The sequence below is a fragment of the Dendrobium catenatum genome, unplaced genomic scaffold, assembly GCF_001605985.2.
Source record: "Dendrobium catenatum unplaced genomic scaffold, ASM160598v2 fragScaff_scaffold_133, whole genome shotgun sequence".
Lineage (NCBI taxonomy): Eukaryota > Viridiplantae > Streptophyta > Magnoliopsida > Asparagales > Orchidaceae > Dendrobium > Dendrobium catenatum.
In genome coordinates this window covers 8,306,430-8,331,047 of record NW_021318595.1, presented here as the reverse complement: position 1 = coordinate 8,331,047, position 24,618 = coordinate 8,306,430, and the positions used below count along the sequence as shown (strand labels likewise).

Below are 24,618 nucleotides of genomic sequence, written 5' to 3'. Positions count from 1 at the left end.
TCTAATTATGTGAATTACTATACTAATAAATAAAAGTAAATGGGTTTGTATGGACCAAGTAAGTTTATTGGAATGTAAATTTTGAAGAGTCTAGCTATTGACAAGTCATCTCTTAAGGATGTTGTATTGTTTTACTCCTAAAATACTTCAGTAAAATTGAGATTACTAATTATGTTTTAGGCTTTGTTTGAGGCTTTCTTACTGTATCTTAAAGTAGCTTTTCAGTACAAAAATTAATTAAAGCCGTTCCAACCAAAACCTTAGACTTTTTACATCAAAAAGCTTTTTTTTTGTAAAAGGATCGTTATATATTATTGGTAAATTTATAATACGAAGAACTTTTTTTATTATGTGATTTCGTTTGAGTGGTTACTTCCTTTTTGAATGCTTTAATCTAAATTTGCTTTAATATATGATTTCTTTTTGTATGTATGGGAAGATAATATTAAAAAGGGATATTTACATATAAACCACATAATTCTTATATATTTACATATCTACCTCCTAAATTTTAATATTTACTTATATAATATGTTTATATCTCAAACATATCAAAATATATACATTTTACTTTAAAAAAGTTAATATTATTGATATTTTGATATGATTAAAAAAATGTATATATTACATAAGTAAATATAAAAAATTTAGGTGTTAGAAATATGAATACATAGAATTGTGTGGTATGTATGTAAATCAACCTATTAAAAATATTTTTTTATATCAACTAAGACTAATAATTCAGCTCGTTGATTTCAAATTCACCTAATTTTTTGCAAAAATTTGACCAAATTATTACATGTTAGACCCAACATTATATATATATATAACTATGTCTTATAATATTTAAAAATTCAAATATTATCTTTAATTAATTTATTTTACTTATACATTATAAAGTATTAATAGTTTTCATAAATAATAATAATTGTTGCATTCTGGATTATTCGCAGCAATAGTGAAATAGAAAGTTTAACATTCTAGTTTTGTACGAAGATCAATCACACAATCACATAAAATAGAGGGTATAACATTCACAAGAGACACTAAAATTTTTTACATGGAAACCCCCTAAAAAGGGGAAAAAAACAACGGAGCTTATCACAGTTTGAATAAATCCACCAGTACTTGCAATTGATTACAAATGATGCCATTTATTAGAGAGAAGGCATTGGCTTGATGTAACAAATATACATCAACCTAACTACATTACATGATGGAAATTAGAAGAATCAGTATTGAAGTGTTCGTTTGGTCAGTGGGCAACGAAGGTCAGAAAGATTGTATTCGGGTGACGGTGGTCAAAAAGACTGTAGTCGGCGGGCGATGGAGGTATGAAGGACCATTATCTAGCGACAAAGGTTGAAAGGATTGTAGTCGGCAAGTGACAATGGTCAGAAAGACCATTGTCTGACGATGGAGGTCAGAAGGACAATAACTGACAACAGAGGTCAGAAGGATCATAGTCGGTAGGCAATAGTGGTCAGAAAGACCATATTTTTACTATTGAAGTCGAAAGGACAATAATCGCAATGGAGGTCGGAAGGATCGTAGTCAGCAGGTGACAGAGATCAAAAAGATCATTGTATGACGATGGAAGTCGGAAGGACCATAATCTAGTGATGGAGGTTTGAAGGACTGTAGTCGACATACAATAGTGGTCAGAATGATTGTTGTCTATGTGATGCCCCAGAATCAAATAGTGAAAGGATTCGTCTGACATTCTGATCGAACTCCATTCCAGTTGTCTTGCTCGGACCTGAAAATTTAAACTACAAATAATGAGCTTACAAAGCCCAGCAGGTCACCAAAGCCTACAACTGAAATCAAAGCACGGCAATGCTATCAATATGCAGGTCAATAAAATCAAGTCAATCAATGGTCAATGAGTCTATGCAATGCGGAAATCCAGTCAATGAAATCAAGTCTACACAGCGGAAATCAAATCAGCAGTAAAAACATCGATAAATTAATACGTCTCAGCATTCAAATCAATAAGTGCTCCTAGTCAATGTCGTCTATAGACGAAATTCGGAAGGACCATAGTCGGAAGGTGACGGAGGTTGGAAAGATAGTTGTCTTGCAACAGAAATCAGAAGGGTCGTATTCTGTAGTGGTCAAAAATATTGTTTTATGACGACGGAGGTCGGAAGGACTAAAGTCGGCGGCTAGGTTAAAGTCTGGTGTCAATCGGTAATCGAGATGAAATCCAATTTCAGTTAGTGACCAAGTGAAAGTTTGACATTAGTTGGTGACCGAGCAGAATTCTAGCGTCAGTCGGTTGATAAGAAGAAATCTGACATTAGTCGGTGGCGGAGTGGAGGTCCGGCGTTAGTTTGTTGCCAGGTAAAAATCTGTCGTCAATTGGTGGTCGAGCGTAAGTTCAGCATCAATCAGTTGTTGGGCGGAAATTTGGGGTTAGTCGATGGCCAAGCAAAAGTTTGGTGATAGTCCAACAACCGGACAAAAGTTTGACGATGGTCGCTGGTCCAACTGTCGTCGAGAAAGAGTATGGTGGCAAAAAAAAACTCTAGTTTCTCTATCTTCCTTCTCATCCTTACTTCCATTGCTTCCTCATCATTTCCATGAGGAAAGAGGGTTTTATTTATAGTTTTCTAAAAGTTGCATGATCAGTAAATAAGGAGGAGATCAAGGGCATGTTGGGAGTATTTTGAATAGATGAACGATATCAACTCCTTTGATCATGTACCATTAATCGAGTAATTGCATACCTTAATGATGTGATAATTCAACGATCTTTGGCTCGTTGGATTTGTCTCATCGTGCCGCCCGACTCGACTATAAGCATGTAATGTTTGGAAATCGTTTGAAAATCCAAATTATGGTTTGAACCTTCCAAAGATGCTTTCAATCTTCGATTTGGACCCATTTGGACTCGAATTTAGTCAAATGTGCTGTTGTTGGATTTTTCTTTTCGAAACGTTCAGTTCGACTATAAGTTTGTAGAAATCGGAGCGCATATGCTCCTGAATTTAATTTTGGAAGCTTCCAATTTAATTGTCTCGAGATTCGTGCCCGACCAAAATATTTTTTGATGCTATATCAATAATATTATTTAAAATTATTTATTTTAAATAATAAAGATAGTAAGAATTATAACTAAATATTTCATAAAAAACAAGAAATATAATAAATATCATTATTAGGTCATAGAAAACGTGAATCGATAGATAATGTGTTTTACGTTTTAGCATTATAAAAAATTTAACATGCACAGATAAAAGTTATAAGACCAAAATTTTTTTACCCTAAAAAATCTCAAAATTGGAAAAAAAAAAATACAGGGCCTAACCCAATTAAAAAATCTATTATATAATAAGTTATAAAAAATCTCTTTTTTTTTCACCGTTGAAGATGAGATTATCTGAAAACAAATATCATAGAAAAAATCAAGTCCTATTTTGATGCAAATGTTTTAGCATATAACAATCATAAATATTATTTTAATCGAATTTCGCCCCTTATAAACAACTATCATAAAAAAATTAAAACAAATAGAAATTTGACCCATTTGCTTAAATGTACGAGAGATTATTACGTGCAGTTACTGAACCGTCCAGAGGCCAATCAAAACGTGCCATGTCATCACATAATTGTACATGATTTACAACATATTGATGATGTGACGCATTCTAATTGACCTCCGAACAACATATGTTGACCGCACGTAATTATTTCTCTAAATATACGTCATCAATGCTGCCTTGTGCATGTGGGCCCATGCAGAACACGCTGGCCAATTACGTATCACTAGTAAGCATTCTTTGATTAGTAAATCTCAGATCATTATTATTATTATTATTAATATTATTATTATTATCCACGTGAATAACAACAGATCTGGACGAATTGTAAATCAATAGATAATGGCAGGGTTAGCAAAGTACTAAGAAATTTCCCACAAGCAATCGCTTAGCACGGACGTGTACTACTCCGAGCCATTTCTTCAGTGGGGTCATTTCATATATAAACTTTCAAATGGTTTTAATGACGATTATACCCCTTGCAAATTAATTGTGTTTTGAGGATGGTAATTGGCTATAAATAAATTTATTTCTACTCTTTTTGTAGGGTAAAAATGTAACTTTACTTTTAAGGATATCATGTTTGGCTAATTTGATTTGACATAAATATTTAGTTACTTTTTAAAAATTAAAAAAAAATTAATAATAATCTTTCTCTTTCATTTATAATGAAATTTTAACTTCTCTATTGGAAGTATTTTCTATGGAGTCTCTTTCTAATTTATTCCTTAATTGTAATAATTTGTGGCAGATAATATCAAGGAGACAATTTCTCAATAATTTTGGCTTCTTTCAAAAAATTTTTTGTCTAATCTATAATGTAGGGCTACAATAAAAAATAAAAATAAATAATATATATGTTTAAATAATTGTATTATATTTGTTGGATACAGCTAAGTCAATATGGAGGGTGGTTAAGAAATTATATAATTCCTGTAAATAATTAAATTTTCATGAAGTTCAAAAATATGCCTTTTTGATGTCTTATTTCCACAGTTAAGAGGATTAAAAAGAATGTTATACCTGAAAATAATAATACATAATTGGACAAGTACATACTATTTGTAAATACGTGGATTAGGTTGAAATGTACGCACGCGTCCATCTATATTTGATGTAGCTTGGGATGTACCTAGTAAGTGCTATATGCGAGTGGTGAGTCCTTAATGGTGAATAACCTGAATGAGTCCTTAGGAAGAGTAACTTGGGCGAGTCATTAATGGCAAATGTCGTGGAGTGTTGAGTTTCTATGGGCGAGTAATAATTTTCTTAGGGGAGTGTGGGTGTGAACTAGGGACAAACACAATTAATCAAGCTAATGGCGGTGCTCTATAGGTGTGTGCTTCCTATAGCTTGAACAAAGGGCATCAATAGAACGCATATGTCCTTAAATAGGGAGAAATGCTTAAAAAGTGGAGTTCTCGTAAGGCGAGTGCTTCTTCGAGTGAAGGTTTACAAAGGCATGTTTTGTAATAAAACTCAATCAAAACATATGCATCATCAATTGAAGTCCTTCAGAGTGAGCTTCTATAACATGAGTTGTATCAGGGTGTGCTTGCAAATCCTTGACTTTTGCTGTAGCGAATGTTCTCTTAATAAGGCTTATTTGGTATAAGTTCACTTTATGATCAAACTCATATGGGGTGTACATGAAGGTACCTAGGAGTTATATATATGAGCATGTTGGGATATAGAAGGAAGATGTCCTTCTTGAACGTAGAGGGAGAGAGGGAGGCAAGAGAGAGAGAGAGAACATATATTAAAAGAAAAACAATTGAATATTATTTCATTTTCCCCATCAAATACATCACGTATAACTTTTATATATAGATTTTACAATGGTGTGATGTCTTGTGGAATAACACTAGCATCAAGCTGGATCAAAACCTAACAATCTTCACATTGGTCCATATTTTATAATCAAAGAAAACACATGTCCAAAAAGAATAGCCAATAAAGAAAGACGTCCACCAATCCCTCATGATCTATGGCACATACAACACCCGAGTGCCAATTATGCGCTCCTGCGTCCGTCGCCCGCAACCAGCCCGTACGATTGCTCCCATGCCCATGCGCGACCGCGTGTTTGCCAAGCTCGTCGCCTGCTTGGCTTGATTCTGACCCATGCACATACTGACATGCCTTCTTTCTTTCTTGGACAAACCATCCTCCACCTATATCACAACCCAACCAGACAAGGACAAGTCCTATCATGTTGAGCGGTGACAGGCAAACCCCAAGATTTAGTTTTGAAATTATTTCAGATTTTCTGCCGTTACTCATTGAAATAATGATGAACCACAAAGCTACTAAAATATCTAAATACTGAAAAAACTCATCCATAAAGTTTCTTTCATTCATCAAAATAATTATATACACTACAACACATTGCTATAGGCAAGAGTTACAGAACTGAAAAGTAAACTAGTCATGGTTGTACAAAAATCAAAATACTAAAATACCTATAACCTCAGATCTAATCATGAATAGCTAGTCCACAACCTCTTTCCCTTTACCATATCCTAAAAATTATGAGTAAAATCACAGTGAGCTATAACCGCTCAGCAAGTCATACGAGCCAATCTAAATTTTCAAATATTCTTTTATTTTAAATATTTTACTGAAGATTTAAAAGCAGTTAATTATAATTTAAATAATTCATTGAACTGAGAATCGCAAAATAGAAAAATATAATAAATACATAGCAAATATTCTATTATTCAAATAATCATACAAAATAGATGAATCAGATAACAGTACAAAACATATGAATCAGATAATAGTACATAACAGATGAATCAGATAACAGTACATAATAAATGAATAAATAGAAATTCATATCACAGAGTTGTTCATATCATATTTCTCGAATCCAAATAGAATCTTAAAGGATTCTGACCCCTTATAACTTTCTTTTTATTTATGCTTATAACATCATAACATATCAGATACACAGAGTTGTTAAGATCACATTTCTTAGATCCAGACAGAATCTCAAAGGATTCTGGCCTCTTATGACTCACTTTTTATTTGTGCTTACAATACTAGAATATATCATATACACAGAGTTGTTCATATAATATTTTCTAGCCCCAGACAAAATCTTAAAGGATTTTAGCCCCTTATGACTCCCTTTTTATTTGTGCTTACAGCACCAGAACATATGAGGTACACATATTTATTTAAATCACATTTCAATGACCCAAATAAAATATCAAAGGATTCTGACCTCTTATAACTCCCAATAAATATCATTTGATCACATGTGCATATATATCATTACATTATAACAATTACAGAGTAATTGAGCATGTATAAAAATATCACCATATTATATAATGGTAAACAAGAGAAAATCCAACGAGGAAAAAATGTACAGTTTCAAAAAATTATCAGATTATTAGGGATTATGTAGAACAATGTTTTAAGACTTTTATTGTACTATTACACTATTTTTCGACATCCCAAAAATTTTATATTCATTAAAAATCCCTCAAATTTCAGAATACATAGTGAAAATTTTTCAGAAAATATTCAAAATGTGCATAATCATAATCTCTATGACATATAAAAAGTTATGGGGTGAAAGTTTTACCGGTGCAAAATTATCCATGTTTTTCTCTAATGGATACAAAATTTTGATCGAAATATTCATCAAAATTTTCACATTTTTTGAAATTGAGATAGGCATAATATGTATTACCTCGAGTCGAACAACATTCCAAACTGCGTCGACGGACGATAACGGCTTGAAGTTGCCCAAATACGGATTTCCTCTTCTCTCTCTTTCTCTTTTTCTCTCTCATTCTCTTTCCCTCTCTTATTCTCTAAACTGAGCAAATGGAGAATTAAATAATGGGATTAGATATTTTTGATCGTATGGGATGATATTTATGTTCGTATCAGGACGAACTTCTCTTTTTTATCCTCGGACGAAGATCGTACATACGATATTTAATTTCATATAGGGACGAACGCCTTTGTTCTATTCTCGTTCAATTCATCCAAACGATTTGTACTGACAAAATTGAAATTCTAACTATTCGTCCCAGACAAACTCAGTTCGTACTGGACGAACTTCTCAAAGTTGACCAAAAAAATCTTTAAAGTTTAAAGGGTTTCACAACCTATCTCTTATGCTGCGTGTAGAAATCCCGCGGTTCCTATCTGTCGATCCATTTTTTTATTACGACCCTAATTTCTAAAAGGCGGCCCTCTCCGACTCGGTTCCCCTGCTAGCATCAAAAGGTCTCTCTCCACCGACTATCCGTCCACATCGAGGGCACGAACAAGCTCCTAACCTCGCGCACACAGTCTAAATTTTCTCCCCGCATGTGTCCGACCCAAGCACCGCGTGTATGCCCAATACAGCCCTCGTTCAGTGCCCACTCATACATTCTCCTAGCCCAATCACGCAAGTCTACGCAACCATCCTAGACACATGACCAGCTCCTGAGTGCACCCGAGCAGTGCACCCACCTCCCGCTGCATGCTTAAGCCCTCTCCCGTGATCCCGACAAACTTGACTCATTCCCTGCAAGCTACAACTTCTGCGTGGCCCTCCTCTGACTTCCATTCACCACACACATGTTCCGCCTGCTCGTGCAAATTTATCTCCTATATATGGGAACCTCTTGCCCCCTTTTTTCCTTTCTAGATTACAACCTTCCTCCTTAGCGATCACCTCCACCTGGCTCTGATATCAATTTGTTGGGATCTTCGATGAAGATGTCTTTCTTCAAAGTAAAAGGAGAGAGGGAGTGAAGAGGGACAAAAAAAATGGAGAATAAACAGAATATTATTTTCTTTTCCCCATATAATACATCACATATAACTCTATATATATAGATTTTATATTGGTGTGATGTCTTAAAGAATAACACTAATCTAAAGATGAACCAATACCTAACAGAGTAGGTATGGAAATACAATGCTCCATTAAAAAAATTTTGATTGATATATAAAATTAAAAATCAAGAATAATTTTAATATAATCCATATATTATATTCTCCCTCTTCTCTACAAAAGTTTGCTCCTTATTTTTCTAAAGCCACACTTTATATAACTCTTTTTCCTTCAATTCAGAAAAAGAAAAAAAATTATGATGTTTGACCCATAGCCAGACGACGTTGGTCAAAGGTTGGATAGTGTTTCAATAATAGTGTTCGAGCGATGGTTTGATCAGAACGTCAGATCCCCTAATTGCGCTTTACTTCAAAATTTTTATATTTTTTCAAGAAATCTTATTTCACATATTTAAGTTATTACAATCTCCCTAGCTTCGAAAAATATCATTATCGACATTTCTATATCAGTTAAAGAGAGAGAGCATGCTCAAAACAAAATTTTATACTCAAATCAACTAATTATAAATCGATAATTACATTTATATTTCGCTCATAAGCTCTAGTTATATTTAAATTCTTTAAATAACCATTGCTCTATTATCATTTTGTCATACTCTAGGATCAATATCAGAAAAATTATATATGCCTTTCATTTTATTCATTTAAGTAGGCTTACCAATAAATAATAGAAAGAAATGTGATTGTATTTTTGTTTTGTCCGAAGCCTCATTTCATATGATTTTTATTCTTTTCCTGAAAATATATAAAATCACGAAGTGAGCACATAGCCCAACAAGAAACAAAAATCTTACAACTAAAATCAATATAAGATAAAAGAGAATACTATGCTATAAATCATATAAAGAAGTATATGTATCAATATTTATACTGATTATGTGTATTAATTTATCTTATATGATTCTTCCTATCTCAATCAATTGCATTATCAGTCACAGTAACAATCAATAGTATTAACAAATAACATCAAATAGTGATAATGATAGAAAATAATATTAATGTCAGTCAAAATATAAGTACAATATTTGTAGAAGTGTCGGTATCAATATTCAAATATTCAATGAACATATCTTAAGTTTGTCTTGCTTCTGCACTTATCACTTAATAATTCTACCTTTATAACTCTCAATTAATGTACTCGTTATAACTCCCATTGAATCACTTGAATCGGTTGTCCTGACTCCTTATAACTCCCAATTAATCAATCTCCAGCTCCTTATAACTCTCAATCAGTGAATCATCTGGATTAGTAGGGTATCACATTGAGTTATCATGTCATATACTTGATATCATTAAGCATTTCATTTAAAATATAATAAAATTATATCAAATCATTTAGAATGATCAAATTCATAATACATCTAAACTTGCACGATAAAAACTTATGAAACCATGAGATAATGCATTTTTGACAGATTTAGGAGAGATAAAATCCGTAGAAATCAAAATCATTGAAAAAAAATGTAAGAGCTTAATCACTTATAATGAATAGAGCAAAATCACTAAAAGGAATGACAAATAAATATGATCTAAATATTTTTCTCTCTCATCTCTCCTCTTCGACTCTTTCAAAATTTTCCTAGCTAAGCAATCAAGTGAGGGAGTCAATGGGTGAGGCAAGGATATATATATATACCATTTGTTTTATAACGTCGCAATGCTCATCAGATCAGCGGTAAAGTGCTCTATTTCAGAATTTTTATTTTCAAGAAAATTTATTTCATATATTTGAGTTATTATAACTTATCATTGCCCTCTGCCTCTTAGCATTGACATGTATAATTTTAGTCAAGAGAATTTTAGCTCCTCTATTGGTTTATTATCATCTCTATAATTGTTAACTCTTCTTGGATTTCTATACCTAAGAATTTTATTGTCTTACTATCACAAAATTGATATGACTTATGGTCTTCGTATAAAGAGCCTACATGCTGACATCCAAAATTGCATATGAAGCGAGATATCAAAGCTTTGTTGTCATGTAGATCCCCATCTTGACCACAATATCCCCTCTATCATCTTTAATTTACACTTTTCTTCATCGAAATAACCCTTCAAGCCATACAATATGTTAAAGAAATCATTCATTTAAATGTTCTTTGCCATCGTTTTCTTCTTTATCTCATCCACCTTCTCTTTGTCAAGATTTATTATCCTCTTTTTAAGTGCTGATAACTCTTTCAACTATTGTCATCATATACTTTATACTTTTTTTTGGACATCTCCCTCATCTCATAATAAATAAAAGGATGACTTTATAATAGTGTGCATTTCAACCTATGTAGTTTCTTATTTATTCCACTATAATCCTTTTTTTTCTCCTTTCCAACTTAATAAAGAAGAAAAGAGTATGAATGAATGAATCAATCTATCTTACAATAAGAGTCATAAAATGTTAGTAGTCTCTCTCATATATGAATCAATCTATCTTACAATATGAATGAATGAATGAATCAATCAATCTTTCTAATCTCTCTTATTCCTATAATAAAATCTTTCTTGTAACTACTAAGCTTGCATATTGTATTCAATTCTTTTGAATAGTGGATATTTTCTCTATATACATCATTTAAACTAACCACTATGATTCTTGTGTATCATTTATACATTATGAATTTTTTATGCCCTAATTAGTAATATAATCATAATAATGTCCTAATCCCCCCCCCCCCTCTCAAACTTCCCGATGCATATGCTAACTCTGTTGGTCTCTGAAGATGATTATTTTTCACAATTAAGAGCATCCATAAATATATCAAAGCTGCCACACTCTATCTAGGGAAATACTAAAAAAATAAATTTAGCATTTTTATTAATGCTATGTTAAAATAGAGTGTGGCAGCCTTGATAGAGTGTGACACATTATATCAACGCTGTTACACCTTAATGTAAAATAAGATAAATATAATTTTAAATCACAGCAAAAGATATTATTAATATTAAAATTTAAAATACAATATATATTTTTATGCATATATGACTAAAATACCAATATAGTATATAATATACATATATATTATAAATCCCCTAAATATGAACCCACATATAGCTCCTACAAAATAACCCTAATTTTGGAACACTCCCACTGGCGGTAGATCCATACGGAAGCACCTATAGTAGCAGACAAAAGCCCGTAATTTTCTAATTACCCTAACGTTTTTTTCCCCCTCAATTAATTATTAATATTAATTATTAAATTTCGAATTATTTTGGGGGCGAGCTATCCCTCTATAAGCGCATCTCTCGCTGCTTTTATTCGTCCCATCAGCTCTCTTTCCTCTTCGGCTTCTCCTACCTCGATCCTTAACGCTACTCTTCGCCGCCGGCGAACTTCACCTCGACGGAGATAGTCAAATCTAACTGTCACGTCCACTTATTGCCTGCAAGCTTCTTTGATTCCCCTTAGCTTTTCTTGTCACTTGTTTCTTTCTTTTTAGCCGTGGATGCTTCGTTATTGCTGCTACTTTCTTCGTCCACGATTGCCGATCGGAGAGGATTTTTATCTGTTCCGCCCCTTTTCTAGTTTATTGTTGTAGAGGAAGAGGAAATATAGCCAATAACGGAGAAGATGAAAGTCCAGAGTGGAGGGAGGAGGCATATCACATCTTCGCAATAAATGCTTGGAGATGTAAAGGCCAATGTTCCGTAAGAACGATTCGGCTCTCTCGTGTTTCTATCTTTACCTCCTCTGGCTTTTCTTCCGGAAATAGCCGAGGAAGCCCTATTAGGAAACGTTGACACCGGTTTTAACAAGCTTAGTTGGATTGTCTATAAGCTGTGGGAGCGTTAGTCTGCGTTTCAGAGATGGTGCTAGATCTCAACGTGGCATCTGGTTGCGAGTCGTCGTCGGTGCCGGAGAAGCTCCTGCCAGAAGGATCTGTTGGAGTTCAAATGACCGATTCCGGGACATCGAACTCCTCTGTTCTCAATGCTGAGGACTTAAGTAACATCGGTGACGAGGACTCTTGTTCTAATCGCCCGGCTTTCAGGTTCAGTATCTTGAAGGATGCAGATGAGGTAGAGGAGTACGGGGATGAAATCCGTGTTGCTTCGGAGGCTGACTTGATCACTCATCAGCTATTTCCACCGCAGGCTCAAACTATTTTAGATGGCCCGCGGACTGGAACTACGTTCGCGTCATCTTCGTCCAGGCCGCATTTGATAGACCTCAGCTTCTACCAGACTGATGCGTCGGCAACGGGGGAGGTTAAGCTTCTCAATCCCCAGCAACAGCAGCCTCAGGTGAAGAAGAGTAGAAGGGGGCCGAGATCACGCAGCTCTCAGTATCGGGGAGTCACGTTTTACAGGAGAACCGGAAGATGGGAATCTCACATATGGTATGCATCAGCTTATTCCCCCTTTCATTCTTGTTTTATATTTTAGCTTTTTTTTGTCGCTGAGCTTTTTTTTTGGTCTTAGGGATTGTGGGAAGCAAGTCTATTTAGGTACGATTACTTCGTTCATTTTGTTTACTCGAATCAGTTGAATGAAATTTTGGATGACTACAAACTCTTTTTTAATCGAGGCATCATATATCCTATTTAAATTCATCTTTCTCTGCTTTTTGTTTTAAACCTTTTTTATAATTTTTATTTGTTCTGCAGGGGGCTTTGACACTGCTCATGCTGCGGCCAGGTAAATTTGTCTTAATGTTACTATGGCCTGTTTCATGGAAATAAAATCTAATTGTATTTTTTTTAATTGCAGAGCATATGATCGGGCTGCCATTAAATTTCGTGGAGTTGATGCTGACATCAATTTCAATCTCAGTGACTATGATGACGATTTGAGGCAGGCAAGAGTTACATGCTTATCTAATTAGTCGGTTTGTCAGTTGATTTATCCTAATTTTTGGCAGGATCTAAGTTAGATTTGCAGCTTAAATTCTATCAGATAGTACTTTGGAGATTTTTAATTTTACTATTTTGATAGTTTCGTTTTAACTCCATTATTGATTAAATTCCTGATTTGTTAATTCCACTGTTCTCAAGATTTGATGAATTTAAAGATTTCTCTCATTTATAAATCTTAAATCCCGAAACTAATAGCCAAACAACTTGTCAGTATATTATAAGATTTAACCATTATCATGTTTGAAAGATTTTAGGTTTTAATCTCCTCAAAATTTGTTAATCTTGATTCATAGGATTTACTATATCCCACTTGTAGTAAAGCAACCCCTTAGATCATAGGCTTATGATGTTTCTGCTCAAAATTTCTCAGATGAGAAATCTGACCAAGGAGGAATTTGTGCATATTCTTCGTCGCCAAAGTACTGGATTTTCAAGAGGAAGCTCAAAATATAGAGGAGTGACTCTTCACAAATGTGGTCGATGGGAAGCTCGCATGGGACAGTTACTTGGCAAAAAGTATGGGACTTAACCTTAATATTTTCATCATTTTATTTGTATACATCAATCTTGACTTTTTACCTGCTTTCCTGGACATAACTGCCTTAGTTTTAGGCTTCATTTGGGACTGCTTTCTTCCTGCTTCTTAAAGTAGCTTTTTAATACAAAAATTTAAATTTATATACTAAAAAGTATATTTAAGAAGCATTATGAAAGCCGTCTCAAACGAAACCTTAGTTGTTGAAGCGTAGAATCCATATATAAATTAGGGAATTTTGAATTATCACCTCTGATCAAATACTAATATTTCAGTAGGTATTTGCTTATTAACCATCATGATTGTTTTGAGAAGGCATAAGTTTTAAGCATACTACTTTTACCAATGAAATCCCATGGTTTGCATGCAGGTATATATATCTTGGGCTATATGACAGCGAAGTAGAAGCTGCAAGGTTGGCTAGAGCTTTGAATTTTATCAATCACTGGCATTTTTAGGCTTCGTTTGGGACAACTCTCTTCATGTTTCTTAAAATGACTTTCTAGTACAAAAATACTTGAAAACTTCTTTAAAAAGAAGCAAGAAAGCCGTCCCAAACGAAGCCTTAATATGATCCTTAGCTTCTGCCAGGCTGCTTGGACAAAAATAATTGTCTAGTTTCCTTTTTTTGGTCATTAGGGCCTACGATAAAGCTGCTATTAAGTGTAATGGAAGGGAAGCTGTCACCAATTTTGAACCAAGTACTTATGAAGGAGAACTTCTTTCCAAGGATGATGTGGAAGGTGTTGACATAGTTTGATTTGATTTCTAGTAGAAAATTGAAAATTGTTATTCCTTGTCATCGCATAAATCTGTTGTTGACTAATACATTGTTTGATTATCTGACTCCTATTAACAGCTTTTGGCAAAGACATTGATTTGAACTTGAGTATATCTCAGCCTTCTGTCAGCAATTTGAAAAGAAATGTTAACCCAATGGGTTTACAATTCCAATGTGGCCCATATGAAGCTTCTAATGTCAAGAAAATGAAGGTAATTTTCTTGATTCATACTTGTTTACGTGCTTTAGTTTGTTGACATGTTTGAATTTCCCAACAGAATCTCTCTACACCTTAGTTTAGTTGCATTTTTCAAACATAGTTAGTAAGAACTTTCTTTGATTTTCTAACTGAAACTTTAGCTCTCTATATGTCTTATAAGAGATGAATTATTTTGTGCGGACACTGAACGCCGGGCTTTGTCCAAAGCCCAATGAAAATGTGCCACGTCACCTCCTATTCGGTACCACGACTCGATACTGTTCGGCATCGAGCTTGGTACTGGATGACGTGGTTGCAACTGATTCGCCTCTGGACGGTAAGTTGTGTCCGGCGTCCGCACAGAATAATCTCTCCTTAAGGACACTGAAAATTGATTGATCAATGTATCGTCAGTGCCACTTTCACTTACCCTTGTTGTTCCCCTTCTTTACATAAAATTTAGAATATTGATTTTTTTTTTCCTTACAGAAGGCAAATAGTTTAGCCAGTTATGCTGAACTTCGAGATAATGGTTCTGGCTTTGCTTTTATTGTCCTACAGGTCGACCAACCTTCTTCCAATTCAGCTCTTCAAACACAGCACCTGGCTGTGGCACCCGAGCATCCTCGAGCCTGGAGTAATGTATATACAGGATTCATCCCCATCAATGAGGTAATCATACACATTTTGCTGACCTTATTTGGGATTTTACTGTCATAATTGCCTTCTTTTCTTGTGATTGAGAGAATTCTTTTTGCATAAACATAATGTTCTTAAAAGGAAAAAAGCTTTAATTTGATGGAGTGATAACTAATAATGTAAAGGACTCCTTATTTGTGGGGGATTGTAAGATCTACAAATTTGTTTGAAAAATAGCTCTAAATCAATATTAAAAACCAAGATTTGTGTTCTTTATTATAGATTTTTTAGTGGTCCTTCTTCACTGACTTAAATTTATAAGTTTAATGATGGTGTCCACTTATCAATATATTAGACTTAATTTGGGACCCGTATGCTCCACTCTCCTAACAAATATTGATTACTGACATCCAGATTGCCATCTTTATGTGCATCTTTAACAGCTAGGTCAATGCATTCTCTGTGCTTATCAGATATCAATCAATTTGCGTGCATGAAAGCAACAGTGAACATATAATAATTTACCTTGGAGCCTTTTCTGTAGACAATTATTAGCCCATTCGATCAGTTGTCTTCTTCTAAATGTCTCCACATGCATAAGAAACTGTTATGAGCCTAACAACGAAATAAATAAATAAAATATGAGAATTAGACAACTTTGATCTTTATCTAAAACTTTAAGGGGTTGTTTGTTAGCACCCAGGATTTGATTTAAGCAGGTTTTCTTAAATCCTCTAAATTTGTATTTTGGAAATCCTGAAAATTGTTTGGTAACATTCTTGATAAATTCTATTAAATCCCGTGTGACTGTTTTTGGCTATAGAGGGGATTTAACGCGGACTATTCCTTTCGAGCCAATGAATTTCATAAATCCGGAAGAAAACAGGATTTTGGATTTAGCTCGAAAAGGCAGAATTTTCTGTCTACGGCGACAAATCTGGCCTAAATCCTGCTACCAAACAACATAGAAAAGTTAAATCGGGGAAGAAGAGAGGGCAATAACAATTGAGGGAGAGTATTTATAAAATATAATGACATATAATAACTCATTAATTCATAATACCTATCTAATAAATACTAATTACCTATCAACCAAGCTAGTATTTTCACATAAAATATTGCTTCTAACAGGAAAATGCATTGAACAAGAAGGCTGAGCCAGGCTCAACAAGCTGGCCTTGGAAATTCCATAGTCTCTCCCACCTCCCGCTCTTCTCGTCTGCAGCATCATCAGGATTCTCTGCCTCGAATACAATAACGAACCCTTCGATCCAGCCGCCACAATCGGCGTCAGCCTCTCACCTCTACCATCCCCACCTCCACCACCCTCCGGCCGCCAGCCATGGCTTCTTCCAGGGCTGAGTTCCTTGCAAATCACAGGTACTTATGAACCAGCACAAATGTATTGTGTTAATTCGTTTTAATGTTACCTGAAGCTGAGGTTTAAAATTGTAGTATTGCTTTGCTTTGGGTAGTATAACTTGGGTGCTTGTTTTTGGTGTTGTATTTACTTTACCACCATATATCTACATATATCTATATTTCAGGCACAAATATTTGAGATTTTATGCACATATTGTTCATTCCTCTATGATGTGCTTATGCATTTCATTATTGAGAAAAAATATTGGTCAGTCAGAAATGTGAAATGGCTTAGAAATTGAAAACAAGAGATTAAAATTTGAGAGAATGAATAAATATATTTGCTATTTTGTTTAGAGTTTTATTGGTATATTACTGTAAATATTTGTATTTATTTCTATTATTAACTAATGTTTTATCTTAGTTAATTTTTGTTAAACTATAAATAGTTGAAATAGTCCCTAGACTAAAGTGTGTTCAATTTAAGCTCTGTTTGGGATAGTTTTTTTAATGCTTTATAAAGATGAAATAAAGGAAATAATTTTTTTAAATAGTTGTAGAAAGCAGCTTTCAGTACAATTTCTTTAAATAGTGGTCAGATAAAAATTATGGTTATGATCTGAGAAAGTTGTCTCAAATGAAGCCATAGCCTCAATTTTTTTTGCATGTATTCTATTTTATCTCCTAATTGATTAAATCTGAATCAATTTTAGCTTCAGTTGGAATAGTTTTCTTTTTATTTTTTAAGACGATTTTTTAGCATAAAAATTTCTTTAAAATGGTGAAAAAATAGTTACAAAAAATTGTCCCAAACAAGGCTTTAGGCTTCGTTTGGGACGGCTTTCTCAGTACTTAAATAATTGTCTTTGTACAAAAATTAAAATATTTATACTAAAAAGATATTTTAAGCAGTAAGAAAGTTTTAATTTTATTGTCAATCTGTCATCTCTTTAGCTAAAAAAATAACTTTCATGTGAGTATTTTTAAACTTTTAGTATCAATTTCATTTATTTGTTGATAGTAAGCAGTGAGATTAATTCTAAAATATTCTAAGTAACCTCATAAAAAAAAAACTTATATTGTCTTTAGAAGAAAAAAAAAACTGTTATGTATAAAGTCATAGTGTTTGAACTAAATTTGAATAAAGTGATTATTCAAACTTGTCTCCAACAGTTGGCAAGCAAGTAGATTATCTACACGCTGGGATGGGAAGCAAAGCTACTACAGACAGTCTTCTTTTGTGTGCTGAGTGCGTTTCTGCTGCAATGTGAACACCATTAATGCCTCTCTCTCTCTCTCTTATTTCTCTCTCTTGTTTCTCTCTCTTATTTCTCTCTCTTGTTTCTCTCTCTGGGTTTGTCTCTCTTGTTTCTCTCTCTTATTTCTCTCTCTTGTTTCTCTCTCTTATTTCTCTCTCTGGGTTTGTCTGTCTATTTGTATGTTAATGTAGTCAAGGAAGAAAGAAAGGCTATTCATGTTCTCTTCTATTTTGTTTCAAGTCCGATAACTTTTTCCCCTTTTCTGTGTTTTGCCATAAAGCCGTCGTCCTTATCTTTCTCAATTGAGACTGTTGATTTTTACTTTATTTAGAAATTTTGGAGTTTTTCAATCCAAAGATTCCAACTTGATTCTTGAGTGATAATATGGCAAAGTATGTGGGGGAGGGTGATGTTGTAATTTGTAATTTTATATTTGTAAAAGTCTTGTTAGCTGAATATTTTACATTTTAATGTATTTGTTCATGTGAAAAAAAAGCTTGAAGTTTGAATATAAGAGAATGATTGTAGTCTAGAAGAGTTATGAGAAGTTGATTAGCTTTTCTAGGAGGCTTTAATGGATTAAAATGATATTATCTTCTTAATTTTGATTATATATAAGGTTATGATAAGTCAAAGCAATCCATGCAAAGTCAAGTGAAGTCATGATAAGCCAAGCTTTAAAAAGTCAAAGTAAATTATAGCTTAGGTTCTATTGGACTAGACTAATGTAGACATTCTAAGTCAAGATAAGGAAAATAAAATAAATTTTAGATAAGGTAAGTTTAGTCAAACATGGCCTAGTTAGGTATCCATTAACCTAGCTGAGCTAAGACATATCAAATTAAATCTAGTAATAGCTACAAGTCCTGTATCTGTGGGGCTGATTGCTGATAGGCTCGTCAATGGATTAGTTATGCCACGAAGCACCTCCTAAGCTGATAGATACCCTCGTTCCCCAATAATAAAATTAAACCTAGTAATCTCAACATGACCTAAGTAAAGTACTAGGTCGCTATTGCTTGATAATAACTCAAGCACTCCAAGAACCCTAATTTCACTACAAGAGATCTTCAACATTATCTCTTACACTATCACTATAAATAAAATAAAAACACTATATCTTATACCATATTGATGTTTTTCTTTTTAATTTAGAAGTATGATATATGTTGTAATGCTCAACTTACATCAATGATATTATTTATATTTTATACCATGCTAGACTTTGTGGTATTTTTCATTTTCGTAATTTTCTACGTAAAAATTTTCATGTTTTATAGGAGTTGCTCTTAACTCATTATGTTATGTGGCAGACTGTAATTATCATTCAATGTTAAGACTATAAATTTCATCGCTTTGGGAAATACATTATATCACTCATATATTCAAAAAAAGAGGATTTACATACATAATACTTCATATAATGTGATTTATATATCTAATATTTAAATCTTTAATATTTCATGGCATACCACCTATAGCCAACTTTCATATCAAATATGTCTCGCTTACATTTTATTCCTATCATTCATATTATCTTATAAATTTTAATATTTCATTTCTTGCACTCGTATTTGATCTATAGAGGGTGAACATGAAATATTAAAATTTTATGAATTAGATACGTAAATGGCATGAATGAAAGTGGCATGCATATAATTTTTCCTTCAAAAAATATATTTAATTTTATTAAAATTTTAAACATTTATCTAATACATAAAATTCAATAATTCAACATGTTTTTCTTTTATAGTCACTAAATTTGAATCAAACCAAATATTAAAACAAATCACTATTATATAGATAATTGAGCAAGTATCCTATTTTATTTTACTGAGAAATATAATATTTTATTCTCTTTTTTTTTTTTAATGGGTATCCATCTCCTACCACTCTTGAAAGGGCGCTTGGCGGCATGACTAATTCTCAACTGACCTAGAAGAGACACTCACCTCAGAAACCTTTTGGCTCATACTTGATTGGACCTCATTCAAGGAGGGATTATTGGGTTCGGACACCGGACACAACTTATGTTCGGTATTCACAGTACTTAGTACCGAGCAGTACTGAGCTCGGTACTGAGCATACCGAGCTTGGTACTGCTTGATACTGCTCAATACCGAGTAGTTGGTGATGTGGTGCATTTTTATTGGGCTCTGAACACGTCCGTTGTCTGAACCCAATAATTTCCCCTATTTAAGAGCAATGCCGAACACGGGTTGAGGGTTCCCAATCATCTGCCAGCCTATAAAACAACTTGTCTGCTAGCTACTAGCTACTGATGTATTTATTCACAGGCTGATTCTCTATCTATTATGTTTCCAATAATACTCTTTTATCTTCTCTGTTCCCAATAATAGAGAGAGAGAGAGAGAGAGAGATTTATGTTCCTTTCATATCTTTTCTATTCCCAATAATACTCCTCCAGCTTCATAAACAAACATTTGCTCTTTATTATCTTCTCCTACCTATCAATTTGTGATAGGCTAAGGCCTCACTGTCTATGTAGGAAATGCTGAATATATCATAAAAAAGGTATTTATTGTTATTTCAAGTAAGGATTTACATTTATATCACAATCATGTAAATTTTTATATTTACATATATATCATTTAAGTCTTTAAATCACTTAAAAGTGTGTCAAAATATTAATTTTTTGGAGGATTTATTTGCATATCACTCAAAATATATTTAATTTCATATCTAATACTTAAAACTCGTTAGTTACTTGTGTCGCTTTAAAATATTAAATGGATCATATCTAGCACTCTGTTTAGTCCCTCAGTTTCTTCTCTGTCGATCTTATTCGCTCGAGAGGACCTCGCATTTCAAAATGCAAAATAAATATTGGATCTGAATATATGTATATATATGTTGAAGTAATAATTTATTTTTGAAAATTCAAAATTAATCTATATCAAATTAATTTTAAGTTGCTCTACTTGTATTAATGTTTTTTCTTACTTGTAACATGCATAGCTTGAATCTAGATTAGATAGAATTAAGCTATAATCATATTTAATGAAGCTTAAGATTGGATTAACGTTATGTTTGGAGCGATTATAGTTTTTTGTAAATATGATTTTGAAACTATTATTGGGAAAATAATTTTTTTTAAAGTTGGGTTTTACAAATATATTCTTCTTTGAAAAGTTTAGGGTCATTCTTACAACTCCATGTATTAGAAAATGTAGGCTTAGTTTGTGACTATTTTTATACTGCTTCTTAAAAGCAGCTTTAAGAAGTAGTAAAAGAGCTATCTCAAACGAAATCTTAGACTTCGTTTAGGATGACTTTTTTATTGCTTTCTAAAACGGAGTTTTAGTACAAAATTAAAAAATTTTGTACTAAAACTGTTTTTTAGAAAGTAATAAAAAAGCCGTCCCAAACGAAGCCTTAGTCAGACAAATTAAATTCTAAACGCAAAAGTTTTTAAATGATATTAAGAAAATAGTAGCCGAACGAAAGTATAGTCACATTACACAGAATAAAATAATCAAAAGCTGTCTCAAATAAGCTCTAAGTAGCAACCAACTCATTAAGAAACTTTTTATTTATATGAAAATAAATCATTATAAATGATGAAATGGTAGAAAAAAATAATATTTTTAATATTTAATGATGCAATCAACTTAAGCTTTGCTTCTTATAAGTCAAACATTTTATTAAAATATTTTTTAATGGCTGTTTTTATTATATTTATAAAATTGTTTTTTTTTAAGAAAAAAGTAAAGGAGCTTTTTCATTAATAGCCTAATACTTTTTAGGGTTTGTTCTTTGTACCACAAAAAGTAGAAAAGAAGCTTTTGACCATCACCTCAGCATAGAAGACAGAGATTTATTAATGGCCGATGGGAAACTTTTTCACTCATTAATTGAACAAACTGTACTTACACAGACCCAAATAACACAGAACATAATATAATATATTTATATATAGTATATCACTTTGTTTGCTATAGTTTTATTACTGTTTCTTAAAATAATTTATTTTGCATACAAAATTAAATGTCTGCAATCCTTGAGCATCTCCAACTGAAAATCTCATTTTTCACTTCAAAATGTCGTGAAACTATAAAATGCCGTGATTCATCTCCAATCGAACTCCACTTTTCCCACTTTTGCAGGTAACGGTCCTCTCTTCTTTCCAGTGCCAAGTTCGGTAGAGAGGTAAAAATGGCGGAGATGAACATTGCAATGCCAATATTGGCGTCTCACTGCTCACCCGCAGCCAAATAGCAGGAAATTTGCGGTTTGGCTGGAGCTGGTCATGGACGCCATTCAAGCGGTTGCAGTTCAGTTGGAGATGCCCTTAGGGTGGTTAGTGGGCGAGCATAATTGGGAACCCCTCATCTCGGGTTCGAATCCCCTCTATCCAGCCGCGCCTCTTCAGTGGGACAAATCAAGTGTGGGTCCGATGCCGGTGGGTAGCCTCGCTAGGTTCCGCCGATGAATTAGTTACGCCGCCAAGCGCTCCTTTTGAGTGGCACGCAGCGAGTAGTTACCCTCGTTCCAAAAAAAAGTCAATGATGTGGTGATTTGTTATACAACATATCAAAAATCACTTATTTTTTTTTTTATTTGACTCTTAACATAACACAATGAATAAAACATGATTCATGTAGCCGACCACACATAGTTGAATAAAGGATTAATATTGTTGTTTCTGTTGTTGTTCGCAGCTAGCCTCTGTAGCCCGCGCTAATACTTCCTTCCACACTCTCTTACTTTCTTTCGCAAATCCAACAATTTTTTTTTTATTCCATAATAATTTTGTGCAAACTATAAGACTTCATAGTAGTTGTTGGTACCAATTTTATTGTCATGTTTGAAGATTTGTTGTTTGTGTAATTGTTCTTAATACTCCTATTCCTAAATCCTAATAATTATAAACATTCACCTCTTTTGATGATTGGATCAATCAAATTTGTGATTTTTTCTCCTTTGTTGAGACATTCATATCACAAAAGTTTTTGCGTAATAGCATATATTCATGTAATAATTTATTTTGCTAGGTCGATAGCTCTTAAGTTATTGTCAATGTTTAAGGGCATCTCCAACGGAGAACTCCATTTTTCACGGCAAAATACAACAAAACTCCAAAATGTCGTGGTGCTGCTCCAATCGAACTGCATTTTAAGTACTTCTGTGAATGTAACGATTCTTCTCTCTTTTGCGCGTTTTTCCGGTTGAGAGAGCAAAATAGCATATGTGAACAGTGTCACGCCAATATTGGTGTCGCATTGTTCACCCGCAAGTAAATGGCGGAAGATTTGACGTTCGACTGGAGCGACCGAACGACGTTATAAGCTACGCACATTTGGAGTTCAGTTGGAGATGGTCCAAGTAATGAGAGTAGAAAAATTAATTTGGCAATTTATTTTGTATTATTTGGTCTAGGCTTTGTCATTAAATTTTATCATAGTTGAAGTTATCAACTCGAATCATTCAATTTATTTTGAATAGTTTTAGACTAATTCTACTTTTTTTACAAAAAAAAAAAAAAAAGAGTTGTGAAAATAAAATCTAATGTTCTAAAATTAATTAAATAGCTAAGATGCTACAACTTTATCTTTCAATTTATCATAATAATAGGAGAGTATTGCAATATAAAATTATATTTTATGGATGATATGAACCTTCGCTTTAATGAGTATAAATATGTGTAGATTTAGTCTTCTTTTGATATAGCTTTCTTATTGCTTTATATAGCAGCTTATTCGTACAAAAAGTTCTTGTAAAAGTAAAAAAATTGCGGTCAAAAGCTATCACATCTGAAATCAAAACAAATGACATTTTCATTCCCTAATTTATAAATTTTATAAGTTAATAATATTTTGAAAGAAAAAAAAAAATGTATTAGAATATCTAGTTAGGGGTGTAAGTAAGTCAAGCCTACACGTGGGCCAGCTCAGCTCAGCTTGATAAATGGCTCGTGAGTCGGGCTCGATGAGCTAACGAGCCGATCTTGAGCTACCCCTGACTCGACTCGTTAGCTTGTGCTCTGATTCATTTAAAAAATATTAATATAAATATACTTAAAATATATCATCATTCAAGATTTGAACTACAAAAGTTTTAAACTAATATTTAAAAAATATTCATATCAATTTACTGTTATTTATAGTTTTTAAAAGACTCATTTCAATGCATTTAACATTTATTGACTAGGCTTCTTACTCTTCTGTAACTTTATTAAGAGTTCAACACATATAAAATCTAGTTATGTAAGTGGGCTAGTTATGAGGCCCAATCAAGGCCCACAAATGTAAACAAGAATCAGTTGTAGGCCTTTCTTAGAATTGCATTTTGTTTGGAGCGGTTTTATTTTATTGCTTTTTAAAGTATCTTTGTTGATCACAAATTTTTTTTTTTAAATAGCTTTTTAATGATAAAAAAATTGGGAAGCAAACCAAGCAACAGACATAAAAAATAAAAATAAAAAAATGCAATGGAAAAGAAATAACATTAGGAGTTAATTTGAGAAAATCCGGGTAGACGAATGTTTATAATATATGGTTAAAAAAGGGGTTTCGAAGGGAGAAATTATTATTTGAGGTCACCGGACCGTCCATAAGC

At 33.1% G+C, this 24,618-nt stretch overlaps 2 protein-coding genes across 3 annotated transcripts in view; both read left to right on the top strand.

Annotated features, from left to right (window-relative positions):
- The first annotated feature begins 11,650 nt into the window (after window positions 1-11,650).
- On the top strand, window positions 11,651-18,295 carry LOC110112545 (APETALA2-like protein 2). 2 transcript variants are annotated; one of them, XM_020844799.2, is made up of 11 exons: window positions 11,651-12,748; window positions 12,831-12,856; window positions 13,016-13,046; window positions 13,119-13,206; window positions 13,635-13,780; window positions 14,170-14,214; window positions 14,439-14,542; window positions 14,659-14,792; window positions 15,341-15,451; window positions 16,550-16,798; window positions 17,954-18,295. In XM_020844799.2, the coding sequence occupies exons 1-10, from the start codon at window positions 12,216-12,218 to the stop codon at window positions 16,778-16,780; spliced, it is 1,449 nt and encodes a 482-aa protein (XP_020700458.1). In that variant the 5' UTR covers window positions 11,651-12,215; the 3' UTR covers window positions 16,781-16,798; window positions 17,954-18,295. The 2 variants fall into 2 exon arrangements, with proteins under 2 accessions (XP_020700458.1, XP_020700457.1); XM_020844798.2 differs by lacking the exon at window positions 17,954-18,295 and having other exon boundaries at window positions 16,550-17,062.
- A 4,014-nt stretch (window positions 18,296-22,309) lies between these two features.
- Window positions 22,310-24,618, top strand: part of LOC110112537 (Holliday junction resolvase MOC1, chloroplastic) — an 11,981-nt gene continuing 9,672 nt past the window's right edge. Inside the window, exon 1 of the mRNA XM_020844791.2 lies at window positions 22,310-22,462. Coding sequence (XP_020700450.1) covers window positions 22,310-22,462 — 153 coding nt within the window. The remainder of the gene's footprint in view (window positions 22,463-24,618) is intronic.

Excerpts from the sequence above, each read along its gene's own strand:
- LOC110112545 (XM_020844799.2), top strand. The coding sequence starts at position 12,216 with ATGGTGCTAGATCTCAACGTGGCATCTGGTTGCGAGTCGTCGTCGGTG. Across the intron at positions 14,215-14,438 it reads AGCGAAGTAGAAGCTGCAAG|GGCCTACGATAAAGCTGCTA; the intron begins GTTGGCTAGAGC and ends TTTGGTCATTAG. Across the intron at positions 14,543-14,658 it reads TTCCAAGGATGATGTGGAAG|CTTTTGGCAAAGACATTGAT; the intron begins GTGTTGACATAG and ends TCCTATTAACAG.